This window comes from Callorhinus ursinus, unplaced genomic scaffold (assembly GCF_003265705.2).
Source record: "Callorhinus ursinus isolate GAN/ISIS: 27379988/994484 unplaced genomic scaffold, GSC_fseal_2.0 scaffold16, whole genome shotgun sequence".
In the NCBI taxonomy this organism is placed as follows: Eukaryota; Metazoa; Chordata; class Mammalia; order Carnivora; family Otariidae; genus Callorhinus; species Callorhinus ursinus.
Genome location: NW_027397078.1, coordinates 42695410 through 42710093, shown reverse-complemented (window position 1 = coordinate 42710093; position 14684 = coordinate 42695410). Strand labels below are relative to the sequence as shown.

Sequence of the window (14684 nt, the reverse complement as noted above, 5' to 3'; positions counted from 1 at the left end):
TGGGGAGGGTATGTGCTACGGTGAGCGCTGTGAATTGTGCAAGACTGATGAATCATGGATCTGTCCCTCTGAAACAAATAATGCAATATATGTTAAGAAAAAAAAAAGAAGATAGCAGGAGAGGAAGAATGAAGGGGAGTAAGTCAGAGGGGGAGACGAACCATGAGAGACGATGGACTCTGAAAAACAAACTGAGGTTTCTAGAGCGGAGGGGTTGGGGGGATGGGTTAGCCTGGTGATGGTTATTGAGGAGGGCACGTTCTGCATGGAGCACTGGGTGTTATGAACAAACAATGAATCATGGAACACTACATCAAAAACTAATGATGTAATGTATGGTGATTACCATAACAATAAAAAATTATTAAAAAAAAAGATAAAACCTGCAAATACAGGAAATATAAATACTTATCTCCAAGGCCCTACAGTACCTTACAGAGACTCTCCTGGCCATAAGGGTTTACAGCATCTGCTACAAGGGGGATCTAATGGATTTCTAACTCAATAACACGATCGGTTCTGCCTACTTAAAACTACATATCACAGAGAACGTGTGGCTATACCTCTGGATCTAACTGACATGTACGAAATATCTTCATATAACACTCCACATTTTATTTTTTTAAAAAGCCAACCCTTTCTTACAGTATGCTTCTATTCTGTAGTAACTAAAGTCTACTTCATTTCCCCCAGAGCAAAAAATATTATGGAAGTAATGCTTCTGGAACAATTTGCTGAAACTGTTACCTGTGTGATGTCCCATTACTTAGCTTAGATGTACAGAGCATCTTGAGATGTGCTCAAAGGAACCATCTGAGATGTGCCCAAAGGAAAAGTGAAAATAAAACGGCCAATGACCTTGCGGGGAGTGAAAATATTCCATAAATTATTGTGTGTGGTGGGGGGAAGCAGAATGTGGCAGGCAATCTGAGGATGAAAATTCTTCCTTGTAGGATTTTTTTTTTTTTTAATCCTCTAGGTATTTATAGAGGAGCTAAGGAAACCAGGCAGACAATCGCCCTCTCTCAGAGAATTCACCTTGCCAGTGTTTCAAAAGGTTAAAATTAATCGTTGCAGCCTGAGAAATGAAGAGCCTTTTAATGTAAGGAACAAGGTGAGAGCGAGCTATTATAGCCGATTAAATTTTCAGAAAGTGCTGAGCTTCTCCTTCCATGCTTTCAGTAAAGACTCAGTGACCTTCTAAACCTTCTAATTACCCACAGGAAATCAGCTGTCTGTCTGCCTGGCTGTCATCTAGCTAGGTAGCGTGGCTGTTTATTGCCTACCTCGGGACACTGAATTAAAATTGAAAAGTAAAAAAAAAAAAAAAAAAAAAAAAAGGACTCAGTTTGAAAAATTCATGTCAATAAGGGCCATTTTATATTAAGTAAGGAAGATTAAGTAGTCTTGAGTATATCCCGGACCTAACTATACATGCAGAATATTGTTCGAACTTCTCTTGGGGATTTCGTTGACTCTTGGCCAAGAAACTCCCATCAGGTGCTTCACCGTAGGTACTGGGTGTTGAGAACTCTATGTCGTAAAGAAAAAGGATACACGGTGGAGGGAACAAAGAAATCCATGCAGTCAACACTCGCTCAAGTTTTTCCAAATGGACCAAGCTCCAGAAGGATCATTCTGCAAAATCAGAGAGTCTACGAGTAGAAGAAAAACAGTAGGTGTCTATTCATCACAAGGTAGGCCTACATTCAAGATATGAATCTCTCTCCGATGACGAAGACTAGTAGATTGCGATCCAGAGACACTATTACCTATTCCCATAATGAATACTGAACTGACGTCAGAGTATTTTTTGCTTCCATGACCGATTACTTTATAGTCAGTTGGATAATCCAAACATTATAGTTCAAAGATGTATTTCTAAGGTGAAACTATCTCACCAGTAAGTGCACACAACTGACTTTTCCTAGCGCAGGAAAAGTTCTCTTTCCACGAAAGCAAACCGGACATAATACCTGAGCAAAAAGCCCATGAATCAAGCAGCTGGCCCTTCTTCCCAATAAAGACGGAGCAAGCTACTGCTGGCGGAACAGTGTTAGGAAAGACAGAAACCGGTCAAGAAGATATTTCCGAAGAACACAAAGCAAAGCCTTTCAGAGAAGATTGCAGACTCCGTATTTCCAGTGGGATCACACTGAAGGTTTAGGATTAGGAATTAGGAATTAATAATTAGGAATTAGGAATTAATGCTATGGTTTTGTGTGAGTCTATGGCGAATGTCCAAGACAGAATTACCTACTCTAAGTCCTTTTAAGAGTATTTAAATCCTCTATTCCCATTTGGGTTCTCTGGGACGCTGTTATGTCTTTCTGCCGTTTGTTTTTGTGGTGGTGTTGGGTTTTGTACTTTTATCTTCTATTTCATTTATTTATTTATTTATTTGGGTCCTAGAAGCGAGAGTATTTGCTCCAAACAAGACAGCTTTCTTCGGCAGTTATTACTCAAGAGCAATAAAGATTTTGGCGCCACGGATACATGATGATAAGGTATTCAAACTCTTGTCCCTGAAAAATCTCTCAGCTGAGAAACGAGCCATATTGCTTCGGTGCCTGAAAACACTCATAAATTTATCCTTCCAAGAGCTCAATTAGTTGAAGGTTGGTATGTGGGCATCCTCCTACCCCAACCCGAAGTAGGCTCTCAAGTGACCATGACCTCAAAGGCAGAAAGTACCAGAAAGAAGGATGAAGCATTCAACTAAGAACTTAGATTTTTTTTTTTTTTTTTTTTTTTTTTTTTACTTACATTAAGCCCAGAGAAGAGGTGAAGGTAGGCTGGAGTGAGAAATCATTGTGTTCTTGACAGGAACCTACACTAATGTTGTTAGGATACGTGTTTGCTTGCTCAAAAAAAAAAAAAAAAATCTAAAGAATCCACAGAGACACAATTACCCAATGCAGGAATCACAGAAGAGTCATATTCCATGAGTAAGTGTGGCTCCCATGGGCCTCAATCGAAGTTGTGTTGCTGGTGGTGCATGGGCAAGAATTTCAGAGGCTCCAGTGGGTGCAGGCTGGTCTGGAGAGAAGTGTGTCCATCTGAGCTCAGCTCTGGAGAGCATCCTGAGCCAGACTTGACTGCAAGGAGATGTGCCCAGAGGAAGGGGGCCTGCTAACGCACCTGCTGTCCCACGGCACAAGGAGTGGCTCCGGGTTGCCTGGACCGTGTCTCTGGGGGCCCCGGAGCCTGGATGCAGGTTCCGCCAAAGCAAAACTCTGTTCAAGGACCACCGCCCCACTGTCCCCACCCAGCCAAGCCCCCGCATCCCGCACCTAACATGCCAGGAAGGGGACCCTCCACTGACCAACTCTTCCAAAGGCTCTGGCTTCTGACATAAAATTAATACGGTGTTGCTTTCTCATTTAATTCAATGCACCTAAGATTCACTTCAAGTGTGTGTGTGTGGGCGTGCATGCGTGTGCATGCACACATCTGGCTCAGACCTCTTTCCCCCCTGCTCATCCTACCAACCCATTCGGTCATAATGGACACAGGAAACTACCATGAATGCGGTCCCCATCTGGAGTACCCATGCTGCACACCTCAGGGCTCGCCTGGCTCGGGTCCAGACACCTCCCTGGCCCCGCATGTCAGCTCCCAGGCCAGGCTATGCCCAAAACCCAGTGGCCCCCCGCTCAGGGCCTTAGTCAGTCCTGTTCTAAGGAGAAAGGACAAAGCAGGGCCCACCACCCCCTCCAAGGATGCACAACCATGCCTCTTGTACACACACAGTGTCTGCCCCTTTCATAAATGGAGATGCCCAGAAACAGGGGGCCATGAGGGGGTGCAGCATGCACTGAGATAGGCTGAGGTTCCTGGGACTACCAGTGTGCACCTGAAGGGTTATCCACCCCAGTGCCTGGATCTCCCAGAGGCTAATTCCACGCGTCTACTTGGTGGCATTTGACAGGAAGGAAGAAACAGGAGCCACCAACAGGGGGCACATCGTCAGCTCTGATGAGAGGGGCGTGCCTGCTCTCAGAAGTGAGCGCGCCATCCTGTGTGATTAGGAATCATTGCCTTCCTTGCCTTGCAGAACCCAAGACCCTTGGCAGCCTCCCCTCCAGCACAGAGGAGCTGACAAAGAGCTGTCCCCTGAACGCACAGGCTTTGCACACGCACACCTGAATCTCAACACACAGCACAGGAGCCAGCATTAGCCGTTTCTAACATTAGAAACAGCTTCTAGAACATTCTTTCCTCTGACAAGTCAGGGCTTTGGCTTACAGCTTTGTTAGAACATGATGTGAAACTCTTAAACTTTATGAACGAAACTTTACTCCCTCCTTGGGTTGTAACCTAAGCAAGTTTTGGCAAACTATTCTTTAAACTATCCTTTTTTAAAAATTTATTCAGAATTTTTCGAAAGTCACAAAGAACACACGATTTGGCGGTTTCCCATGAGACTCCTCTTTGGGTCTGGAAATCAAGGGCTAGTGCATTCATGAGGCTTCAACCAGAGGGAAATGCAAATTCCTGGGCACCGTTGTCACAGGCTCGGGCTCCTGACGGGGCTGGGAATCTGCATTTGTAAGCTGTTCCCTGCGATGCTACAGGGCTGGAACACAACTGTGTTGGAGAATGCCACCTCCTTGAGCCACGGTAAACAGGGACAGGGACAAGGGTCATCTGTCATGATCATTTCTGCACAGGGCGGGGGCAGAGGGAATCGGCTCCCATCTGCAACAGATGCCTGGTGTTACTCAAAGAGCCGGATGGGCTCTGGGCTATGGGGAAGCTCCCCTCCATGTTCTGTCCCAGGATCAAAGGGAATCATGCCACAAAGGTCAGAGGCAGCTGGGACATACCCCCCGCCATCTGCACAGGGTAGGAAAGGGCAAGTTTCACGGCTGCCTTTGCACGAGCTAGGTGGGGAATAAGAGCACCACGGGGCAGATGCTAACTAGACTTGCCATCCGTGGCTTTCCTTCTCTCTCCTGACTTATTAAGAAGAACCACCACTGGGGAGCCTGGGTGGCTCAGTTGGTTGAGCTATACCAACTCTTGGTTTTGGCTCAGGTCATGGTCTCAGGGTTGTGGGATCGAGCCCCAAGTCAGGCCCCATGATCAGGGTAGAGTCTGCTTCTCCCTCTGCCTCTACTCCTCCCCCTGCTTATTCTCTCTCTCTCTCAAATAAACAAATAAAATCTTAAAAAGAAGGAGGAGGAGGAAGGAGAAGAAGGGGAATAATAAGAAGAACCATCACCATAAATTCAGACAGGAGAAGCCCCAGCACCTGGGACATGCTCAAAGCGCCATCTTGGCTGGATCCAGTCCCAGATAACTGACGTGCATCTTCTTTTCTTAAACATGAGGCCCACGAGTGCTCAGAAAGCACTCAATAGCACTTGCAACTGGGAGAGATTTTACAGACAGGTGTCCACTGCTCAGGCCACACAAGTAGAGAGAGCAAGCACTACAGGATTTGCTAATGAGCAAGGTGGCGCCAGACACATCCGTGTTGGAATTACCTGTAGTCCAGAACCGCCAACAAGTAGATGCACCTGCTGGCAGATGCATCTAATCGTTCCTGCATGAAGACATGCCACCGAGGGCCCCCGGCCCTGGAGATGGACACGTAATGGAAACAAGGTCCTATTGTCACAAGACATGCAAATCAACCGGCGCATTCGAACGCCTCCCCCAGGAGATGCCTACGCAGACCAGTGCTATCACAAGGGACATGCTTGCTCCCATTCGCCACTCTCGGGGGGGGGGGGCGGACCAGAAATCCCCAAAAGAAACGCACAAGAGGGAGAGACATCCCCCACCCCCAAGTACCACCTCCACCACTCGCGCCCGCAATCCCACATCGGAGTCTGTGGCTCAGCCGCCAACACCAGCTCGGACCAAGGACAAGAGCAGCGTGGCTCGCAAACACTACCTTTGTCGTTCAAAGTCTCTTCCTGTATTTGTCTCACAACTTTGTGGGCTTTGCCGGCATTATTTCCAGCTACAAGGAAAAGAAAAGATACAATCAGTGGCAAGGTCATCCAGACATTATCAAGCGCGAGAAAATGTTGTCTTGAGATGCAAAACACAACCCCGGAGGGGGCTCTTTACGGCTTGTCATCGAGCCCTGGTGTGGAATGGGGTCACCAGAGAAGTTCTTGCCAATGCAACCTATCAATTGATGAAACCTTGCCTTTACTTGGATCGGTGAGAAGGAGACTTTCCCTTTTGATGATTACTGGGGCGTGAGGCATCAAGTGGCACAAAGAACAGGGGGTGGGGGTTGGGGAGAGCCAAGGATTTGCCTAAGCATAAAAATGGTGGTGGGAAGCTCAGAGCACACACAGAACTTTCTATGAAACTTTAGTGGACGCCTGCCTACCCCCACCCCACTGGTGGTGGGAGCTACAAAATGATCCTGGGCCATTCCCGCTATGTACTTGGGACTTCCCATTCCCTTATCAATGACTCCGTACAAATCCCACAGGTATGACTCCAGGGAAACGTGAGCTTAGAAGAACGGCCACACGTGTTTCATGTGTGAGGGACGTTACCCTTAAAATACAGACTATGCAATTTGGGGTTAAGACAGCGAATGAGGTTTCTTTAGTGTCTTACTAGAGGACAGTGCACTGATGTTTGGAGGAGGACGTCTCGTTTCCCAACTGTGTCCCTGAGCACACGGTCCGAATTTTAAGGTGTGCCGAATGGGGCTGCTATTTGGGGGAGAAGCCCAGGACACCCTGTCTTCCCACACAACAGCGCTCATGACCAACGGGACCTCAGGCAGATGTTCAGCTCCTTTGTGGGGTGAGCCAACCCCGAAACTCCCTGCAGGGGTGAATCATGGGAGCACTTCCACACAAGGGGATTAGACCTGCCATCTGAGGAACACACGCATGGGCATGAAGCTCCTAGAGCCCTGAGAAGTGACAGGTGGCATGAGGACACCAGGAGAGACACCTGGTCTGGGAGGACCAGGTTCCAAGGGGCAGGGTGGCTCACATCACCCTCCCGCCTGCATCCTGCCCCCACTGGCCAGGTGTTCTCTGGGGTACAACCCTCTTCAGATCTCAAGGAAAACATATTACCAAGCAATCCATTCTGGAGGCATTTCTGCATGCTGCTTTCCTCTATTTTGTTTCACTTTTATATTTGGACTCACACGCAAGGGGCCCTGCTATGGATCCCCTGTGACTGTATCCTGCACTCATTACTCTGTGTCATTGACAAGTGCCCCCCCCGAACAAAAACCCTGAAGAAACGCTCTTTCCAAAAGCAAAAGCGTTTACAACAAAGAGTTAAGGAAACACAGACAGCAGAAGCGGTGAACGTTGTGAAATTGAAAACGTCTTTGGCTCCAGCTGGAGATGTATCTAAGATAAATATGGCAAATTTAGGGGGTGAATTAAAGGATTATATAACGCGCCACCACCTTGAAGGAGTTCAAAGTTGCAGACGTCAAGAAAACGCAGCTGTGAAAATATTCACACCTTCGGCTCCCTTGAAGAAAGAGAATATTACATGGTTGTTAGATTTTTGCTCAGAGAGTCTTCCTGAGTTGCGGGGTGCGCAGTCGGGCAGGATGCCAGGAAAGTTATATTCCATCTCGAAATGTTCCAGGCATCAAACACAACAAAATAAAATTCACCTTTCTTTAAGCTGGGGCCACGTACATGCATGAGCTCATTTCGGAAATCCCATACAATTTTAAAATATTCAAGAGCCATCCACTGCCGGGCCACATGTCTGGCATTCACCATCTTGGCATCAGGAATGGGTGGCGCAGTGGAATCTTGCATGAAGTGGGAGAGATGCTCCATATTCCCCCCCAAAAATATCAATGGCCAGAGAAAGTGGAGGTCATCAAACCAGCAGGGGAAACTGGTCATGGTAACAGCTCCCTTGGTGGGCAGCTCACTACTCTCCCCAAGGAATTGTAATAGAGGTATGGACACAGGCACGTTTTTTGGCAAAGGTCATCTTTATCAGCTAGCTCCCCCAAGCTGGATATGGAACCTTGACCCTATGTAATCGCTAGAGATTTCCTACACTTACTGAACAAATATTCCATGAGAGAGAGCACTGGACCAGAATGGAAGGTAGGCAGAAGCACAGTGGGTCTGCCTTCTGCTCATGCTTTCTGTGGGGGGCTAAGTTTAAAGATGTTGAACCCAATCCAGGGTCAGCAAACCCTGGAACCTGGGGCCATACTGGATGATCTCCCAGATGCAAAAAGAAAAAAAAAAAAAAAAAAGATTATTGGAACAACAGCCATGCCCGTAGCTTTAAATATTGACAATAGCGCTTTCCTGCTATCAAGGCAGAGCTGATCATTGAGAGACACACCCAGGCAAATATTTATTATCTGGTCCACACCAGAAAAAATTTACTGGCCCCTGGTCTCAACCTTAGATGGCTGTTCATGAAGAATTATAAAGAAAGATCCTCCACCAAAACAGTATTTTGAAACTATAAGAACTGAGATACTGTGAGATGAGAAATTTAATAATTAATGTATTTATAGCAATATTAATGTGCTTGGGTTGGATACAGGTTCCCTTTTCAATTCTTTAGCAAGTAACTGGTTGTTCTTTAAACATTAATGGACACAGGATCGGGAAATTTGAAATTGTATACACATCTCTTGGTTTTTACTTAGTATGAAATTTATATTAAAGTGTCCAATGATAGTATTTCATTAAGTGGCCTTGTATCAAACTGTCACACAAGATGAAATATTGTTCCTCTCAGAATATGTGCAATTATGCCCTGAAAGACTCGGGGAGGAAGGAACAGTCACACTTGATTAGACTGACTGAGAGCGTCAAACTGTGACCCATGCAGACATCAAAAGCTCTGTGGGAAAGAAGATGCAGGAGGTGAGGAGTACAGGTGGTGCTTACTCTCTTTGACTCAAGAGAAGGAGAACTTTGGTGCTGGCAGGACTGTTCCTGGTCTCAACAAACATCACTTAAATGAGGAGGTAATAGGAGAGAAAGGGCTCCAGTCCTCACATGCATGAGCACCACATGCTCGCTCACATGTTTTCACTGCATTGTGTCTGCAGTACATACTCCTCACTCAAGTAGACCTCAGCATGACCTAACCCCAATCTGAGTTCCTAGTGACCTACCCAACTAGACTTCATCATGACCTATCCAACTAAACCTCATCATCCCCGAGACCTCCTCATCACCTAACCCAACTAGACCTCATCATCACCTACCCAATTAGACCCCATCATCACCTAACCCAACTAGACCCATCATCACCTAACCCAACTAGACCCATCATCACCTAACCCAACTAGACCCATCATCACCTAACCCAACTAGACCTCCTCATGACCCACCCAACTAGAACTCATCATCACCTACCCAACGAGGCCTCAACATCACCTAACCCAACTAGACCTCATCATTACCTAACCCCATTAGACCCCATCATCACCCACCCAACTGGACCTCATCACCTAGACCTCATCATCACCTAACTCAACTAGACCTCATCATCACCTAACCCAACTAGACCTCATCACAACCTACCTAACTAGACCTCGCCATCACCTAACCCAAACAGACCTCCTCATGACCTAAACCAACTAGACCCCAACATGACCTAAGCCATCTAGACTTCATCATGACCTAAACTACCACACTGAGGCAAAAAGCACAGAAATGGAACTCTTTTTTCCTTTGCATTGCAATATTGCCTAGTTTCACAAAGAATCAAGAAGATGAAGAAGACAGGTGCATTACAGAAGTCACAAGGGGCAGAGATAACCAGTACTGGACGCTAGCCCCCGTCAGATGTTCTCAGACTGGAGGGTCCCTCCCCATCCTGCTCCACCACCTTCCTTCTGCCACTAGCTCAGGACCAACGGGCCCTCAGAGGGGACCTACTGCTCCTTTTGTTCACAATTTGACGTCACTTTGTTTTTTTAGTTTTTTAAAAATTTATTCATTTGAGAGAGAGAGAGCGAGAGCACAAGCAGGGGGGCCAGCCAGAGGGAGAGGGAGAAGCAGACTCCCCGCTGAGCAGGGAGCCCATCCAGGGTTCGATCCCAGGACCCCGGGACCATGACCTGAGCCAAAGGTAGACGCTTAACCGACTGAGCCACCCAGGCGCCCCCTTGACATAATTTTTATCAAGTCATCCCAGACGGTGGCAGAAATCCAAGACAGAGCAGGGGTCTCCCAGGGACCCAAGTCCCTCTGCTCACATGCCTTGTCTCCCTGATGTGCTCAGGTCCCAGGGAGAGGTAAACACATCACAGGGATGCTAAAATTGAAGAGGAGTTCCAGAAATGCACACTCAGATGGGTCCCCTGTCCTGCAGGACCCCCACATCTGTGAACAGCTGCTCTTCATCTAGGGGGGTAGATATGGACGTTGGTAAAGACTGTCCTTGCAAGGATTTGTCAAAAACCATTCTATCATTTCCACATCGATTCAGACAATGGGACTTTTTCAAAAGAGTGACACATGGGAAGGGCCATGCAATACAAAACTTTTAAATTGTGGAGTCATGTTTTGCAAAAGTGAAAAAAAAACTCAAAGTTACCAGCATGAGCTCATTTGATTACAGGAATGAAGGAACAGGGAAGTATACCCGTGTGACCCATGCCTCTCTGAGGACAACAGAAAGGCCACACTGGCTAGACCTGGGGGTTCCCCATCTGGGTTAAGAGCCCCCTCAGAGATCCCCTCTGCCATGGAACTCAGGGGGTCCGTGAGTTTTAACACCAACAATCAACATCATCATGGTGGCCAACCCCCAATGGAGTGTGGACAAGACACAGAAGTATGGGCAGGGTCTATGACCTGGTCACCGACACAAACCAGAGATATTTTCAGACCCAAGTTCAGGTGTGGAAGCTGTCTCAAAATAAAGTTTGAGATCATCATAGCTTCCAGTCAGTAGGAGTTACTGAACCCGCCAGTAAGTCACATTATTTGTCCTATAAAGATTTCGTGTCTATGATCACATGGCAAGTTTGTGTTCTTATGTATTTTTATATCTGCATCTCAATATTATTTGGTTTATAATAGTACAGATTTAGTTTGTGCATTTAGGCATCACTAGATGCCAGTGGGGTCCAAGGACCAAGCTTGTCAACAGCCAGGAAGAAGTGGAACACATTCATATTCAAGTACCCAGCCCCAACTATCGCTTCTGACCCCAAATTATCCTTTAAAAAAGGACGGCGGAGAAAAGTTGGAGGAAAAAAATGGGAGAAAGGAAGAAATAAATCATTAATGAGTAAGTAAAGGACCATGGGTAATGTTACATAGAAAGTCTTAAGTGAAAGCAATCCTTAACACCTAAAACCAGAGGTATAATGTGATTTCTGTAAAAACACGACACCATAAAAGGTATTATTAAATGCAAATGATGTCAATGGGGGACATAATTAGCATGAAGTGTTTTTTTTCTTTTCCAAAGGTGATGTGCACCATATTATTTTTCCCAGCGGATTAAAAATTCTGCCCCCAATTCACTGGGAAAATTAACAAAAGTACAATGGGTTCATTTGAACTCTGTTCCCTTTCCCAGGCAAAGAAAATCCCTTCATTTTCAAAGAGGAGTTACACCAGGATAAGGAACAGAGAGAGAGTTTCAAAAAGAAGAATGGACAATGTAGTGTCTAAGGGATGCAGTTGCAGAGGAAGCCAGTCTTTGAAAACCTGTTCAGAGTCTACACTGGGCTATGTTCTGTCTTCCCCAAATTCATAGGTTGAAGCCCGGACCCCACAGGTGCTCAGAATGTGACCTTATTTGGAGAGGGAGTCTTTAAAGAGGTGGTTAGGTAAAATGAGGTCAATGAGGTGGGTCCTCATTGCACTAGGACCGGAGTCCTTATAAGGACATCCTTAGGTGTTTCCCAGATCTATTCTACCTATAAGCAAATCACTGTTTCTATATAAGCGAACCACTGGGTATCTTCCATTAGCCAACAATACAATCATCACCTATGATCACATGCATGCCGAGTCTCGCCAGATGCTTCGCCGTGGAATAGCCAATTCCATCCGTGCCTCCGGTCACTATAGCAACACGGTCAGGTTGTGGGGCCAAAACTGCAGAAGAAAAAGAAAAAACAAATCAAAGTGAGTTTTAGAAGTGTAGTCCACCTATGGAAGAATTCAGCCACAGGAGAACGCCCCATGGGCCCTGGGTGTCGTGGTTCGGCATCTGTGGTTGGATTCCTCGTGGATTCCCACGGGCTCGAGACGCAGGAATGCAACAGGGTGGATTAGCCCTGAGTCATTCCAGCCTGGTCAAAGGCACCTGATAAACGCTTGCTCATCCCCAGCCAAGGGCTTGGCAGGAACCAACTGGAGTATCAGCAAAATGATTGGCAGAAAGGTCGGGAGCAAGCATGGGAGTAGCATTTACGAGCGCAGATGAGAGTCCAGGGTCAATGCTCCCAGGCAACATGGGACAGGATGTAGGTTTTACTATTACTCAGGTATGGAGAAGGACAACAGACCAGGTGATGAGTGCCCGTTGTTGCAAAGCTAGTTTTTGCACACAGTTCCCAAGATGAGGGGGCCTGCCATGCCACGATGCACCATGGAGCCACACGGGGAAGCAACAAGGTGGGTCAGGAGGCAGAGGGACACGGAAATGTGGTCAGGAGTCTTCATTGTGGGAAGAAATGGGTCAGGGAAGCAGGTTTAGCAGGTTTAGCATGGGCTGGTGTGAATAATTTCAGTAGATTCTGGGTCACAAGGGCTGTCCCTACGTGTGTGTCCCTGGTCCTGCAATGATTTGCGTGGGTAGGGTGGACAGGGGCCAACAATGTGGTCACAGACGTGGTGGGCAGAGGGCTGTGGATTGCCTGGTTTGCACTGGAGAAGCAGAGGGAGAGGAAGAGAAAATCTCAAGCAGACTCCATGCTGAGCACAGAGCCCAGTGAGTGTCAAGAGTCAGACCCTGAGATCTCAAGACCCTGAGATCATGACCTGAGCCAACCAAGAGTCAGACGCTTAACCGACTGAGCCACCCAGGCTCCCCAAAGATGAACTTTTTAATAAACGGTGTTGGGACACGTCAACAGACATTTGGAAAAAAGGCAAAATTAGACCCATACCTCATATAGTACACATCAAAATTAACCAAGGGGTAGAAGTTACACAATGAACCTATTAGGGGAAAAAAGCATGTACCCATCTATCTTTAACCTCAGAGTATGAAACAGCTTCCTAATTATAAGTCAAAGTTGAGAAGAATAAGTAGACAAATTTCGCTACTAAAATAATTTTGCATGAAAAAAAAAACCCACAACCAAAGCAAAGTTAGAAGTAAATGATAAATTAGAAAAAAAAAAATTTTGCAACCCTGATCACATGCAAAGGGCTATTTTCCTAACATGTAAAGAGTTCTTACAAATCAAGAAAAACAACACCCTATGAAGAAAAAGGGTGAACATAATTGTGTATATGAAAACATACAACATGGTCCTTACAAAGGCGTGTGAGTTTTTACCCAAAAAGAGAGATGTTCACAAAAACTCACTGAGACACCATCAGACTTGACAAGCCCAAGCATTCTGACACCACGCTTCTCTGACACAGTGCTGGTGAGCAGGTGCTTGTGTATGCCGTGGGTAGGAATGCAAGAGGGGGAAATCCCAATGTGGGTAGGGATCCTTGGGCAGTATCTAGTGCAACCTGAAACGCATTCATCCGTTGACGAAGCAAAATCACTTCCAGGAATGTGCCCTGGAAATCCACAGTGGACCCCACGTTTCTCACTGCAGCCATGTCCCTGGTGTCCACAGTCACAGAGGAAGCGGTCCTGAGTGCCCAAGCGCAGGTGAGAAATTCCACCTGCAGTCACGATGGGCCGGGAAGACATCCATAACATTGGAAAGGTGATCATTTCGGGGTTCTCAAGCTCACGGTGGTGCTCCCGACTGGTATGTTCATGACCCCTATGATAAACCATGACGGTAGTAGGGAATAATGCTCTGAAAGAGCTCATGGTTCTGTGGGATGTCATGCAAGCACTAAGACCTTGTGTGTGCTTCTAAGTGTGGTATCCACACCCATGCAGGAGGCCTCTCCACTGTTGGGAAGCATCCCCATGCAACATGGAGGCCATTCCCAGTCAAGACTTAGTCTCAGACGTAGGGGCCCAGGGGTGGTCATCTGTGCTCATGGTCCCATCTAGACAGCTTTCGTCTGCCCTACGTGGGAAGAACAACCCTCTGCACCTGCACGCTTTGGCTGGCCTCCTCCCCCCTCAGCCAGTGTTGCCTGGGCGCACACACCTTGTCTCAGGTTCCCTGTTCCTCACTACCTGGCCCAACGGCAGGTGCCAGGCTGGTGTTCCATGAGTGTTCATTGACTAAATTAATGAGCTAACCCATCCATTGCTGGATCAAGCAGAGATGGAAGGCCACTCCCTACCCTGAAACAGCAAAGGAAATGTGCCACGATGTAAATGTGGGTGTTTCCTCCCCTAAAATTCATATGTCGAAGGCCAACCCTCCAAGGGATGGGATTTGGAGGGTGGAGGTGGGGGTCTTTGGGAGGTGACCAGGTGATGAGGGTGGAGGTGGGGGTCTTTGGGAGGTGATCAGGTGATAAGGGTGGTGGTGGGGTGTTTGGGAGGTGATCAGGTGATGAGGGTGGAGGTGGGGTGTTTGGGAGGTGATCAGGTGATGAGGGTGGTGGTGGGGTCTTTGGGAGGTGATCAGG

The 14684-nt window shown here is 46.9% G+C and overlaps 1 protein-coding gene across 2 annotated transcripts in view; it reads right to left on the bottom strand.

Annotated features, from left to right (window-relative positions):
* DHRSX (dehydrogenase/reductase X-linked) overlaps nucleotides 1-14684 on the bottom strand; it is a 152971-nt gene that overhangs the window by 107553 nt on the left and 30734 nt on the right. Inside the window, exons 2-3 of one of the 2 annotated variants that reach the window (XM_025857413.2) lie at nucleotides 11949-12056; nucleotides 5906-5974 (exon numbers count right to left, since the gene is read on the bottom strand). In XM_025857413.2, coding sequence (XP_025713198.2) covers nucleotides 5906-5974; nucleotides 11949-12056 — 177 coding nt within the window. The remainder of the gene's footprint in view (nucleotides 1-5905; nucleotides 5975-11948; nucleotides 12057-14684) is intronic. The other variant, XM_073902180.1, reaches the window with a different exon arrangement.